The sequence below is a fragment of the Geotrypetes seraphini genome, chromosome 9 (assembly GCF_902459505.1).
Source record: "Geotrypetes seraphini chromosome 9, aGeoSer1.1, whole genome shotgun sequence".
Classification (NCBI taxonomy): Eukaryota; Metazoa; Chordata; class Amphibia; order Gymnophiona; family Dermophiidae; genus Geotrypetes; species Geotrypetes seraphini.
In genome coordinates this window covers 149,995,088-150,008,800 of record NC_047092.1, presented here as the reverse complement: position 1 = coordinate 150,008,800, position 13,713 = coordinate 149,995,088, and the positions used below count along the sequence as shown (strand labels likewise).

The 13,713-nt window shown below is 41.3% G+C and overlaps 1 protein-coding gene across 10 annotated transcripts in view; it reads left to right on the top strand.

The window, feature by feature from the left end:
- Positions 1–13,713, top strand: part of TRIP12 (thyroid hormone receptor interactor 12) — a 448,602-nt gene that overhangs the window by 146,660 nt on the left and 288,229 nt on the right. For all 10 annotated transcript variants that reach the window (XM_033958326.1, XM_033958328.1, XM_033958334.1 and 7 more), the window contains exons 14-17: positions 3,632–3,724; positions 5,479–5,640; positions 7,548–7,616; positions 10,079–10,244. In XM_033958326.1, the coding sequence (XP_033814217.1) occupies positions 3,632–3,724; positions 5,479–5,640; positions 7,548–7,616; positions 10,079–10,244 (490 nt within the window). The remainder of the gene's footprint in view (positions 1–3,631; positions 3,725–5,478; positions 5,641–7,547; positions 7,617–10,078; positions 10,245–13,713) is intronic.

Genomic DNA, 13,713 nt, shown 5'->3' with positions numbered 1-13,713 from the left:
GGGGAATAGAAGGGCGCCTTGGGGAAGGTCATATTTGATAGGCTTGGGGTTAGATTTGTGCATCCCTAGTAGGACTGTTTGGGTTCTTTGGTGAAGGAAGGAGGTGAACCACTGGAGGGCAGAGTCCTTGATTCCAAGGTCATAGAGTCTAGAAATGAGGAGGTGGTGGTTGACAGTGTCAAAGGCAGCACTGAGGTCAAGTAGGACAAGTAGGGTGTTGCTCCTTTGTCGAGTATCGATCAGCTATCATTGTTGATATCCAGGAGTACTGACTGTGCTGTGGCCTGTTCGGAAGCCAGATTGAGTAGGGGACAGGGCAACTTGTTCTTAAATGAAAGGGTGTAATCGGCGGAGCACTATTCATTCTAGGAGTTTGGAGACAAATGGGAGGTTGGAGACTGGGCGGTAGTTGCCGGGTTCGTTAGGGTTGAGGGTGGGTTTTTTGAGAATGGGTTTGATAATAGCCAAGTTCTAGCTAAGAAGTACTGTCCCTGTGGAGAGGGAGGAGTTAATGATGGGGAGGATAGATTCTGCCATGGCGTCTTCTGTGGACAGTAGGAGGCTGGATGGGCAGGGGTCGAGGATGGTGTTGAAGGGCTTGAGTTCTCTCAGGGTTTCAAGAACCTCAGCATGGGTGGCCGTATGGAGTTGGGGAGAGTGGTAAAGGATGGGGTACATGGGTTAGGCTGGGGGTGTGCTGGAGGGGTGTTGGTGTCAAGATTATTGCGGATGGTTTGTACTTTGGTGTGGAAGAAGTCCGAGAGAGTCTCACTATCAAGTTCTGTTGGGTTGTTGTGACTTTTTCCTTGGGCGTTGGTGAAGAGTTGGTTTGTGAGGGTGAACAGTTGTTTGGATCTGGCTGGGGCTATCGCTTCTAGGATGGCAGCTTTGTGGGGGACAGATGTGTTTTCCCAGTGGGCTTTGGTTTCTGAATTTGGATGTTTGATCCAGTTTCTTTCTGCTTTCCTCAGTGATCTTTTTATGGATCGGAGGTCACTGGTGTACTAGGGAGCAGGTGTTTTGTTGGTGGTTATTCATGTTATTTTTGTCTGAGCGAGGCTGTTATAGAGGGATTGGATGTTGGAGTGCCACGTGGAGGCTGCTAGGTTGATGGAGTGGGGAAGTTGGGTGCAGGTTTTGTTTAGATTGCAAAGCCTGCGGCCATAACTGAAGGGTTGACTGAATTAGGGAGGAGGCGGCGGGTGGGTGGTCTAGGGTCTTATCGCGGAGCTGGGGTTGTTTCGAGTGGGAGTTGGAATTCAATGAGGTGGTGGTCTGACCTTGGGACAAGTGTAGTAGTGCAGATTGTTTGTTGAGGCTCTGTAGTCGGATCTCTAAGGGTGAAGATTAAGTCTAGGATGTTGCCTGCTGAGTGAGTTTGGGTGGTTACAGCTTGGTGAAATCCCAGGACGGTGAGGGAGGAGAGGAAGCTGTCACTGAGGTGTTGGGGTAGTCTGGGAAGTTGAAGTCTCCCAGGATGGTCACGTGTTTGTGGGAGATGGATAGTTCGGTGATGAATTCGAGGAGGGACTCTAGGGTTTCTGCTGGGGAGTTGGGGGCTCTGTAAAGTAGTATGAGGGTGATTTTGTGTTTGTGGCCTATGGTGAAAGCAAGAGCTTCTAGGGTGGGAACATTCATAGAGCTTATCAGTTTTGGTGTGGTGGAGGTCTTGACGATGGTAGTCACTCCACTTCCTTTCCCAGAGGTATGTGAGCAGGTTAGGGCCTGGTAGCCTGGAGGACACAATTCGCCTAGTGCTATCCCATCGTTGTTTTGGAGCCGGGTTTCAGTGATCATGAGGGCGTCCCAAGTGTTGTCACAGATGAGGTTGTGGAGGAGGAAGGTCTTGTTAACTGATCTTGCATTGATGAGTGCAAATTTGAGAGTATTGCTGGTGGAGGCTGGTGGGGAGGGTAGGATGGGGATGAGGTTGGCAGGGTTTCTGGTACGGTTGTTTTTGTGTTGGGAGGCGAGATCACCATGTCTGCCTTGGCCTGTAATAATGGGGATGGTGAAGTATAGTGTTGTAAGGAGGGTTGGGGATGTGGTGGGAGAGGGGTGGGGAAGGGGGTGGCTTGGAAAGTTGGAGACATGATATGAGTGAAGGAGGTTTGTGAGGGTAGAGATGGTGCTGTTCTTTGAGGGGTAGAGTCTTAGTTGGTGTTTTGGTCCACACTAGTAGCCCTTCTGCTGGGCTGCTGGTGAAGAGGCTTGTCTAACAGTGGGGTAGTCTTGTGGAGGAGTCTTTGAAAGGTATCGCCACAAGGTCACTTGGGGGCAGTGTTGGTCTCCCATGCCTGCCCCGCTGAAAGCAGCTGTTTTGTTGTTGGGGGGTTTTTTTTGTTCAAATGTGGGGCAGCTCAGCATGGGCTGTTGGGGGTGGAGTTGGACTCCCACACCTGGCCAACTCTTTCCCTTTGGGCTGGAGCAGAGTGGAGAGTTGGGACTGTTTTTGAATTTTTTTTTATTTTTCATTTTTTATTTTTTTTTGTTCAAAGGTGGGGCGGCTCAGCAAGGGCTGTCGTGGTGGAGTTGGTCTCCCACACCTGGCCAACTCTGAGTTGGGCAGCTCCCAGTAGCAGTGGAGCTGCCCTTCCGAAGGAGGCTGTTCTGTTTTAAACAAGTTGCGGAGAGCGGCTCTGCAAGGGCTGTTGGGGGCGGAGTTGGTCTCCCACGCCTGGCCAACTCCTTCCCTTGTGGCTGGAGCCGATTGAAGAGTTGGGGCAGCTCCCAATAGAGGAACAGCCCTGCCAAAAGGAGGCTGTTGGTTGTTTTTTTTTTAGCAGGAATGGCTCAGCAAGGGTTGTTGGGGGCAGAGTTGGTTTCCCAAACCTGGCCAACTCCTTCCCTTGTGGCTGGAGCCGATTGAAGAGTTGGGGCAGCTCCTGATAGCAGTGGAGCTGCCCTTCCGAAGAAAGTGCTCAGTCACTCTATATTTTAGTCTGTTTTATTTAGAAGATGGGTAGAGTCTGCTGGACCCAGAGAGATCACAAAATAATAGAGCAAGGAATAGTTTCATAGTTTATTTGAATTTTGATTAAACGCTTCTCCAGAGGTTCAAAGCGTTGTACATAATAATATAAAATAGATAGGAGATGAACATATTAAATAATTAAACATAGACCAACAAAACAAACATATTTATAACATGAAAACATTGGGAAAAAAGGGAAGAACTACAATTTATTACAAAAGAATACATAAAAGGAAAATACAATAAGGGAGGGAGACAAATTAAATAATGTGGAAGTAAATACATATGCAAGAAATCAATTATAGGCATCTTTAAAGAGAAAGAGAATGAACTGTGCCTTAATTTTTCTTTTCTTTTAAAAGCAATAGCATTATTTCAATAGATGATTATTATTCAGCTTATCTATTAAACTTGTATGTTAATTTGTATTAGCTCTTTCATTAATTTTTCAGGAGTATACTATGTTCTCTGAGGTCAAATAGGATAGCATATTCTTCCATCAGATATCATCATCCATATGTATCCCAGATATTGAGAGATTCCATATTTTCTAAATTCGAAGGACTTTTCTGAGCGATGTAACCAATGAATTAGTCCAAATAAGACTTTCTCGTAATAGAAGACAAGATGCCAACTTTATAATTTTTGTGTTTTTAGCTACAAGTTATTCAGTGTATAGATGTGGCAGAACAAGCACTTACAGCACTGGAGATGTTATCACGCAGGCACAGCAAAGCCATATTGCAAGCAGTAAGTATTTGTACTTCTTAAATGGAATCTTTTGTTGGAGAGCTGATAGTCTATAATGATTTATTTTTTTTGAAAATTTCTGTAATGGCTTGTCTGGTATACTAGTCTAGTTTATGAAATAATATAGGAAAAGAATTCCAGTCAGTTGGATAGGAAAGAATTTGAGCCCATTCATACAGTTCCATTTGCACATGTAATAGTAAAAATAACAAAAAGTTAAGTAGATTTATAATAAAAACAAAAAGATTAATAAAGTTGTTAAGGTGCATGCAAGGTCTGTCTTATGAGATCATCTCTATTAACTAATTCCTAAAAAGGTAAGTAAAAGAAATGTTTTCAAGACTGTCTCAGCGGCTGGAGCGTTGATGAGGTGAGGGGCGGAGTGCTCTCCCATGCCCGAGGGTATCCTCAGTTGCTCAGGGAAGAACAAAATGGCAGAGCCAAAGGAAAGGGGATCTTTTAAACAAGCAAGGTTACCCTTCTTTTAATGCCCATCTGGGTCCAGGTATTTTACACAGAGAGGGTTGATTTGTCCTTGGTTTCAGGCAATGACTCAGGCTCCCAGGCTGTTAACAGCAAGCCACGGTCAGTCCATAGCGAGCCCTGCCTGGAGGAAAGCACCAACCGGAACGAAAGTGAAGAGAACCATGCCAAAGAAGACCGAAATGAAGCTCGTGCTGCCCCTACTCTCCTGCTCTCTGTTGCCCTTCCCCGCAGTGCTGCCCCGCTTTAAACCCGCAGGTTAAAACCACGGGCTCACACTGCGGGGAAGGGCGGTAGAGAGCAGGAGAATTGGGGTGCTGATTCCTTTCGGGGCAGAGAGCAGAAGTGGCAGAGATGCAGGCAGGGCAGCAGAAAGCAGGGTTTATGCTGCAGGGCAGGGATTTTAGGGTGCAGAGACCAGGAAAAGACATGAGAGACTGGTCCTCAGCAGTTGCTTGTTTTTTGATCGACCAGTCCAGTTGGTGTTCCTTAAATTGTTTAGTGAATCGCTGCCTTCCTACATTTGCATGCCATTTCCCTCATTTGCATGCGCGGATCGGATTGTTGATCGGCACCAAAGTTAGTGAATCGATTTGGGGAACAGTCGGGTCGCAAAGTGGTCGGAGCACGACTGGTGTCCTTAGTGAATCTAGCCCTTTGTCTTGACGAACTTGATGTTGAAACACACGGGTTCATTTCTGATACTTTTTCTCTATCATTGGAAAGTTTTACTTGTCTTCTTTGTTCTGCTACTTTTCTAGTTCTGAGATTCAAGGTGATTTCTTGGATTTCTTTCTCTTCTGGAGTGATTTTTTTTTTTTTTAAATCACTAATTATGGTTTTGATGTCATTTCTTAACTCTTTGGGCTCTCTTATCTCCTGCATCAAAACAGGCAAATCTGTAGTCTAGTTTTATCCAATAGTCTGATTTTCAGTGTTGTATTTTGGGAGGTATCTAATGATCTTTTTACAAAGCTTTACTTTGATCTTGCATGTCTAAAGCTCGTAGTTGCTTCCACAAATTCCATTGGAGCTCTAGGAAGCACAAAATGATCATTGTTGGTCCTAAGGGCATACTTAACATGAACTTGTGGTAGGGTTGCATTTTTTTAAAAAAAATTCTCAACCTTTTTAGGGTGTATGTGTGTATCTTTGTAGTGGCAACAAAATAATTTGCAATCTGCTATATTATCTTTCATAGGGCAGTAACGTCCTGGGATTGTTGTTGCATATGGATAAAATGATTTCACTTTAACATCTGTCTTTTGTAGGGAGGTTTGGCAAATTGTTTGCTGTATCTGGAGTTTTTCAGCATAAATGCCCAGAGGAACGCATTAGCTATTGCTGCTAACTGCTGTCAGAGCATTACGCCAGATGAGTTTCACTTTGTTGCAGATTCTCTCCCCCTGCTTACACAAAGACTAACCCATCAGGTAAGAAATAGGATGTTATTGAATATGCCTCTGCTCAAATTTAGGGCTTTTCAGATTTCTCTCTCTTTTGGTGGGTGGGCCTTGGGGGAGGAAAATTATCCTCAGTTCTGTACTGAATGTCGGTATGTTTTATGGATTTTGGTGTATTAGCTGCCCCTCCCCCACCCTGCTATTTCAGAAATCGGCTAGGTATAGTGAAGGGAAGAGAGGGTTTAAAGAAATTTGTACTGAATAGATCTTTGGGGTGGGGATGGAGTCATAAAGTTGGGTTAAGAACAAAACTACCATTTTTCCCAAAATAAATGAAAGGTAGAACTAAGGCAGTTTTAGAATATCACACTTTCTATTGGCTTTATTTCTGTTTTATAACTGCTCACAAAGATGAAATGCATCTATGAACTTTAAAGAATTAAAGGCTGCCCAGTAGTATAAATTAATATCTGAATTCTTGAATAAAAAAACAAAAACTAGTCTTAGAGACATTTGGAGCATTGAGATAAAGCAGCAGATTTCTGCATCTCAATGGCCACGAATTTGGACTTGGAGGATGAAATGTACAGCATCAGCATCTATGAGACAAGCATGGTTTTTTTTGTTACATAGAAGTTTCTGGACCCCTGTAAGTTTACAGAAATTAGATAGTTCTAAATCTAATAGATGCTGGCACTGTCATCTAGACATAAGGACACTGTTGTCCTATTGTCCTTTGATACTCAACTTTTGGAAATCAATATGGGGACAGATTAATACCATAATGGAGTCATCGATTCTATTGACATATGAGGTAGTCATATGTGAGATGATATTGCATCTTAAACCTTCATTGGATAGATATAAATGTCAGCTTTTTTTTATTATGATCGAGATAGCCATGCAAATGATTACTCATAATTGGAAAAATTGGGATCGCCTTAGTTTTACTTTTTGGTGGGTTAATTTATGCTTAAGTTATAAATATGAGAAAATGAATGCTGACATGCTAGGGCATACTAAGATATTCGAATTAGTTTGAGGTCCATTGATGTCTTTTTTGTGGAGTTGTTATAGTTGTCCTTTATCTTTATTTCCTGTTTTAGCACCCACACATCCAGGGGAGGGGGGGGGCGGGTTTACCTTTTGTTTGGTATTATTCCCTGATGGAAAATGTTGGATGGGAGAGGGAGTTTTATTTGTGTATTGATACTGATTGATTATAAGTACTTATTTGATTATTATTATTTGTATTTATATTGTATTGCGCTTTTGTGGATTTGAAAACTAAATAAAGATTAAAAAAAAAAAAGATCTCTCTAGTTATTTTTATTTTCATATTATAGAAACCCACTCCCCACCCAACCCTAAATCTTACATAGTTAATAGAAGAAAAATATTAGAAAAATGGCATCAATCATGACAAAAGGACGTTAATGGTTCCCAAATTTTAATAAAGTTTTTATAATTTCCATTCTGCACCGCTAAAAACTAGAGGGATCTCAGGGTGGGAGGGGGAGGGTTATAATTATAACTATAAGATATAATGATAAGATGTACAAGTGCTTAAATTTATTTTATTTGTTATAATTTTTGTACACTTGATGAAAGTTTTAAAATGAATAAAGAATCTTTAAAAAAAAAAAAAAAATTTTCAATGCGAAATGACACATTTAACTAAAGGTGAAAAGGAGTAACATAGCAATTAGAGAGAGAGGGTCATAGATTTGATATACTGCTGAGGTGCAAGATTTATTTATTTAAAAAATGTATATACTGCCTAAAGTCTAGGCAGTTTATAGAACAATATCTATAAATATAAATTATTTAATGTATATATATTTTGGGAGTATAATGCAACTATTGAAGCATGGCTTGTTCAGTGTATTTTATAAAATGTAAAAGTATTATCATCTTTTTCTTTTCTTTTTAAACAGGATAAAAAGTCTGTAGAAAGTACTTGTCTCTGTTTTGCACGGCTAGTGGATAACTTTCAACATGAGGAGGTATGTTTTGCTGATCTGAATTTGTTGATCAAGGATAAATTTGTATAGGTCATTTAGGTTAATGTGTTCAAAAAATAGTATTTTAAAAATATGCTTTGTTCTGAGCCTTTTCTAAAAATATATATGGGGTTGGCAAAAAAGTGCATGTATTACATTACATTAGAGATTTCTATTCTGCCATTGCCTTGCAGTTCTAGGCAGATTACAAAAGAATTACTACTATGCACCACAACCAGCTATTTCAAAAAAGATTCAGTAAAAATCTACATTATTCATGAATGTAGCGCTACTTGAATTTAAAAACTTAAATGAGGGAGGGGTGAAAGAATACACAGTGGTTGACAACAGATTTAAAGGAGCGCTGTAGAAAATTAAGTTGTGAGCGTGAATGGCAGTCGGATGAAGTGAAAGTACAGTATATATTACAACAGGGGTGCCCACACTTTTTTGACTCGCGAGCTACTTTTAAAATGACCAAGTCAAAATGATCTACCAACAATAAAATTTTAAAAAAACATAACGCATACTGTACGCATAGAATTGTTAATTATCATTCCTATTCCGAGGTTTTTTCAAAGAGGTCAAAGCAGATGACTCTTTGCACTGTCACCTCAGTAACAACCATACAAAAATAGACAAATACCCACCCTCTCCCTTTTTACTAAACCACAATAGCAGTTTTTAGCGCAGGGAGCTGCGCTGAATGCCCAGCGCTGCTCTTGACGCTCATAGGCTCCCTGCGCTAAAAACCACTATTGCGGTTTAGTAAAAGGGGACCATATTGTAAAATATAGACAGCAGATATAAATTTAGACACATTTTGATCACTAAATTTAAAATAAAATCATTTTTCCTACCTTGTCTGGTGATTTCATGAGTCTCTGGTTGCACTTTCTTCTTCTGACTGTGCATCCAATCTTTCTTTCAGCCTGTATGCTTCCTCTCCTCCAAACCTCATTCCCTCCCCCAACTTTTTCTTCCTCTCTCCCTGCCCTTTCTTTCTCTCTTCATGCCCCCTTTCTTTTTTTCCTCTTTCTCTTCTTTCCTTCTGTCTCCCTGCCTGCGCCCCTTTCTTTCTTTCTCCCTGCCCTTCCTCAAGCCACTGCCACTGCCATCGGGGAACAGGACCCAAACTCCACCAATGGATAACGGGCCCCAAAGCCGACGCCGCCCCATGCTCTCTCTGCTTCGGGCCGATCAATCTTCCTCTCCCCGATGTCAATTCTGCTGTCGGAGAGGAAGTTCCGCCCAGCCAGGCAGCGATTGGCTGGTCCGAATTTCCTCTCCGACGGCAGAATTGACGTCGGGGAGAGGAAGATTGATCGGCCTGATAGATCGCCAAGGCAAAGGGAGTCCTGGATGATCGACTCACTTTGCCTTGGCGAGCTACCTGTCGATCGCGATCGACTTATTGGGCACTCCTGTATTACAACTACACGAGTTTGGATCGTTAGTACAATTATCCAAGTAGCACTTTTTCCAAAGTGAACTTTTTCGGCTGGTTAGGAAGCTATGCTGTAATGAGACATTTGAAAGTCCACCCTGTCCTTTTTCTGCGGATGTGTTTAACCTTTACTTTTTAGCGAACGTTGCGCGGGTTGTGCAAACAATCCCGTGCATGAACAGGGACCAGCACGTGGATTATGGAGTGGTTGATTTGTGGGATTCATTTGAGATAGTGGATTAGTCAGATGTGGCTGAAGCTTTATGTTCTTGTAGACCCACACAATCCTTGGAAGACATCTGTCCTACATATTTTCTGAAGCATCTCAGTAGCAAAATTGCTCCGGTGATCACAAAGATAATAAATGTAATACTGACTGAGGGTGAGGTCCCTGATTCTTTGAAGATAGCGACAATCAGACTGCTAATAAAAGATAAAAAATTTGGGGTTATGGAAATTAGTAATTTTTGCCTGGTGGCCTCTTTACCTGTAATGGCGAAAATAATGGAAAAGTTGGTATTTTTGCAACTCGATCGACACTTGCAGAAACACAACATTCTTGATGACCATCAGTTTACTTTCCGGAAACATCACAGCATCAAGGTCTTGACTTGAAGAAGTTGAGAAACTCTGCACTATATTGACCGGCTCACCATTTATTCATCCCTTCAAAGAAATGTAGTAGAATGTTGAGGCAAGATTATCTATGTTGGCTTTGTTTCATTAATCCATGCTTATGTATATGCTCTGTAATTTTGTTCTTTTTAATTGTATCTACCATTTTATCCAGTGTGCATAATATATACAGGTACTTATTTTGTACCTGGTGCATTGGACGGTTAAGTAACTTGCCTAGAGTAACAAGAATCTGCAGTGGGAAACAAATAAAATACCTTTAATTGTGCGATTAACTGTAGCCTTATTTTTAGCCTGTGCCATTGGTGTGTAACTTATAAAATTGTCTCCTCTGTTATGACAAGTTAACACACATAAACCTTTCCATCATTTCTCTTTACAGAATTTGCTTCAGCAAGTTGCTTCTAAGGATTTGCTCACAAACATTCAACAGCTGTTGGTGGTAACGCCTCCAGTCCTAAGCTCAGGGATGTTCATTATGGTGGTGCGCATGTTCTCCTTAATGTGTTCCAATTGCCCAACATTAGCAGTGCAACTCATGAAGCAAAGTGAGTGAGTGTATTGTTCTTTAATCATTAGTCTTATCATGGAACTATTTGTAGACCATAAATTTCTTACTTTGTAGCATCCATTCTGGATTGTGGCATCAAAAACACCACAAAACTGAAGGATTCTTAAATGTTTTGTGAACAGTTAAAAGCACTCAAGGTGTCTTAATGCTGTGCTATATTAAATTATCTTGATTGGCGGGGAGGTAATATAGCTGGGTGAGACTCTTCTGCCCATAGAACTTAATGTAAAAGAAATTATCCGAGGACAAACAGGCAGCATATTCTCCCAAATGGGTGACATGACCACGGAGCCCTGATACAGACAGTTAAAAAGTGTACTGTGAGTCTTTGGAAGATCGTATGTACTGCGCATGCACCTGTGTCTTCCCATCTGTCAGCTCACGGGATCATCAGTTCTCATTTCTCTGCAGAGCTGAGAAGCTTGTGAGCACACCGGTACAGGCGGGGAAAATACTTGGTGGTACCTGTTTGTAAACCACTTTAAGTAGGGTTGTAAAACTACAAATAGGCGATACACAAGTCCCAATCCTTTTCTCCAAGCACGTAGAACTTTATTACATATTTGTGCTTTCCTATTTTTTTTTTTTCCCATAATGTTTTTATTATTTTTCTTTCGTTTTGGTGTAAAATTTTCAAATATTGACTATTTTATTTTTTGGGGCTTCGGGCTCTACTAAGACTGTTTTTAGATCGAGCTTTTTTCAGGTTATATGCTCGACCTCCACAAACCTTAAGAGCCATTCGATCTTGTGTTGTCGGTCTTCCTCTCAATGTCCAAGTCTCCAAGCAGCTTCAAACGGTGCACCCAATGCCATTTTAGCTACAGTCCTGCATAGCTAGTGTGTCCAGTGCCTTGGTCCTAAGCACTGTGATATTTTTTGTCAACTCTGCTCTAAACTGCAGAAGAGGTCGCTTAAGACCACACAATTTTTTTAAAAAAAAAAAAATCTTTTCTGGTCCACTCTGGGTACATTGATTATGTCTGCAGACTCTGATGCCAACGTTCAATGTCCTGCACTTCCATTATCAATACCAGTATTGACAGTCAGTGCTGCCGAAATTGGAGAAACTTGAAAAAAAGCTAAGAAGCATAAACCTGTCTCCCTCCAGCATGCATCAGCTTCATCCCAGGCATCAACTCCATTGAACAATTCAAAGTGTAGGCGAGCCAAGACCAGGTCGCCATTGCTAGAATTGGTGTCTCTTCTTGAGGCATGTCTTGATATCGAGGTCATCAACACCTCGACTCCTGACGATGCCTACACTTTTTGTATTGCATGTAACGTCTGTATTGGTGCCTCTGCAGAATCAGCTTTGAGAGCTGTTGCAGAAGGATCTTGCTGAGATCCTGCAGTTGCACATGATGCAAACACCTACTCTAATGCATCAGGGCTTAGTCCAATCGGAGCTGTGTCCAAAGTCTTAATCTAGGGACTGTTCTCCGATTCCACACCATCAACGCTCCTTTTTTGCTAAGACCTGCTTCTTCCTCCAGGGAGCATAGTACTTTGTCCCACTCTCAGTATTTCTTTGATCAGTTCCATCGACATACACTTAAGACGGTCATCTCAAGATACTCCTTGATGCTCTCATGGACTCTCCTGCCCTCGATGTCTGTCTCAATGTTCTTCATTTCAGAGGCCCGACATAGAGGGGTATGATTCTGACTTATCTCCTCATTCTTAAGATTAGCCAGAACTTTCTACAAAGCAGTCTTATGGTATATCCATCTGATCCATCTCCTGCACCTCGTCGTAGAAGGTCTCCATCTTAAAATTTATCTTTCACAATATTTATTATATAAATGGTTAAACATAACAATAGCCTTACTGGGTCAGACCAGTGGTCCATCTAGCCCAGTATCCCACCTACACGGTGACAGGTCACATATACCTGGCAAAAGCCCACAAAAGCAACATTCCATTCTACCACTAAGGAAAGCAGTGAAGCTTTGCCTATAAGTAGAGTCAGGAACAGAGCCTTGAGCAGAGCTAATGGAGGCTCTAGACTACAAAGAGTGCCCTAAGGATTGTGTAAAACTAGCTCTCCACAATTTAATAAGAGAAGCTTGGTTTAAAAACTGGAAAGCAGCACTCTCAGTCTCAGTAGCTCTTTTCTATGTAAAAATGTAGTTCTTTTCCTTTGTTATTTTTAGATTGTAACCACTTTGCTCTGTTCTTCTAAAGCTAACAGCAGTATAGCAAGTCCAAAAATAAATAAGTAAAATAATTACTTTATACAGGATCCAACCTTGTTCTGGCTTAGTTATTGAGTAAGCACTTAAGAAGACAAACAGTTTACTAATGCAAAAGGTGTGTCATTCTGAATGGATGGGCAATATCCCAGTGCTCACGAGCCATGCAGAAGGAATCCACTCTAGCTTTTGAATCCCTTCTCCTTCATTAGAGGTCTCTGATAAATTGTGGTTGTTTCTTCTGAAGGTGAGCTGGAAGGAGTCCTTGGTCCTTTCTGCCTTTATATTATGCCAGGTTTGCACTTGATGGTCGGCCGAGAAGCCTCAATGCCACAAGCTGTGGTTCATGTGAGGGAGCCTTGGGCTTAGCCCCCTCTGGTGTCTCTAGGGCTGGGGAATCGCAAGGGGCTTGTTTGTCAGGGAGGAAATCCTTCTCAGAGCCCTCAGAGTGCAATTTGGCAAAATGCAGATGTGTGGACAATGGAGAACTCAAATGATGACAAGGTGAATCTTTGAAGAGATTGAACCCGTTTTCTGAATGCTAGGAGCTCTTTGCACCAAGTGCACACATAAGACATCTCATCAATTAGGAGATAAACATGTGACACTCTGGCTTGGGCAGATACTCTATACTTCATTGTGCCCAAAAAAGACGACTGGAGACCAATCCTGGATCTGAAGTCTGTCACTGCAGCACTAAAGTGCCATTGTTTTGCATGGAGACCAGTTATTCTGTCATTGCGATGCTGGCTCTAGGGGAATTTTTAGCCTCCCTGGATTTAATAGAGGCCTATTTGCATATTCCTGGAGCACAGGGATTTAAGATTTATATTATATCTTCAAAATGGAAAAGTTTATGGCCATTCAGAAGGGTTATTATAAAAAATTTATGGAAATGTGGGAACCATTAACTAACTATTGGGGTTTTTTTTTTAAAATAAATCTTTATTCATTTTCAAAAATTACAACAAGTGTACAACATTCATTCAGAAATACCTTAATTCATCACTTGACATTCTTATTTCTATTACTCCAAATAAATAATTATATAAGAAACCCATCCCTCCCTCCCAGATACCAATTTGTATTACTCCAAATAAATAATTATAAGACGCCCACCCCTCTCCCGCCCAAATACCAATAAATAACAATTATCATCCTTCAGAATCCTACCCCCTTATCTTATTCAATACTTTGGTGTTTAAGATATCTGATCATTAGAATAAATTGCCAATGGCCCCCAAATCTTTT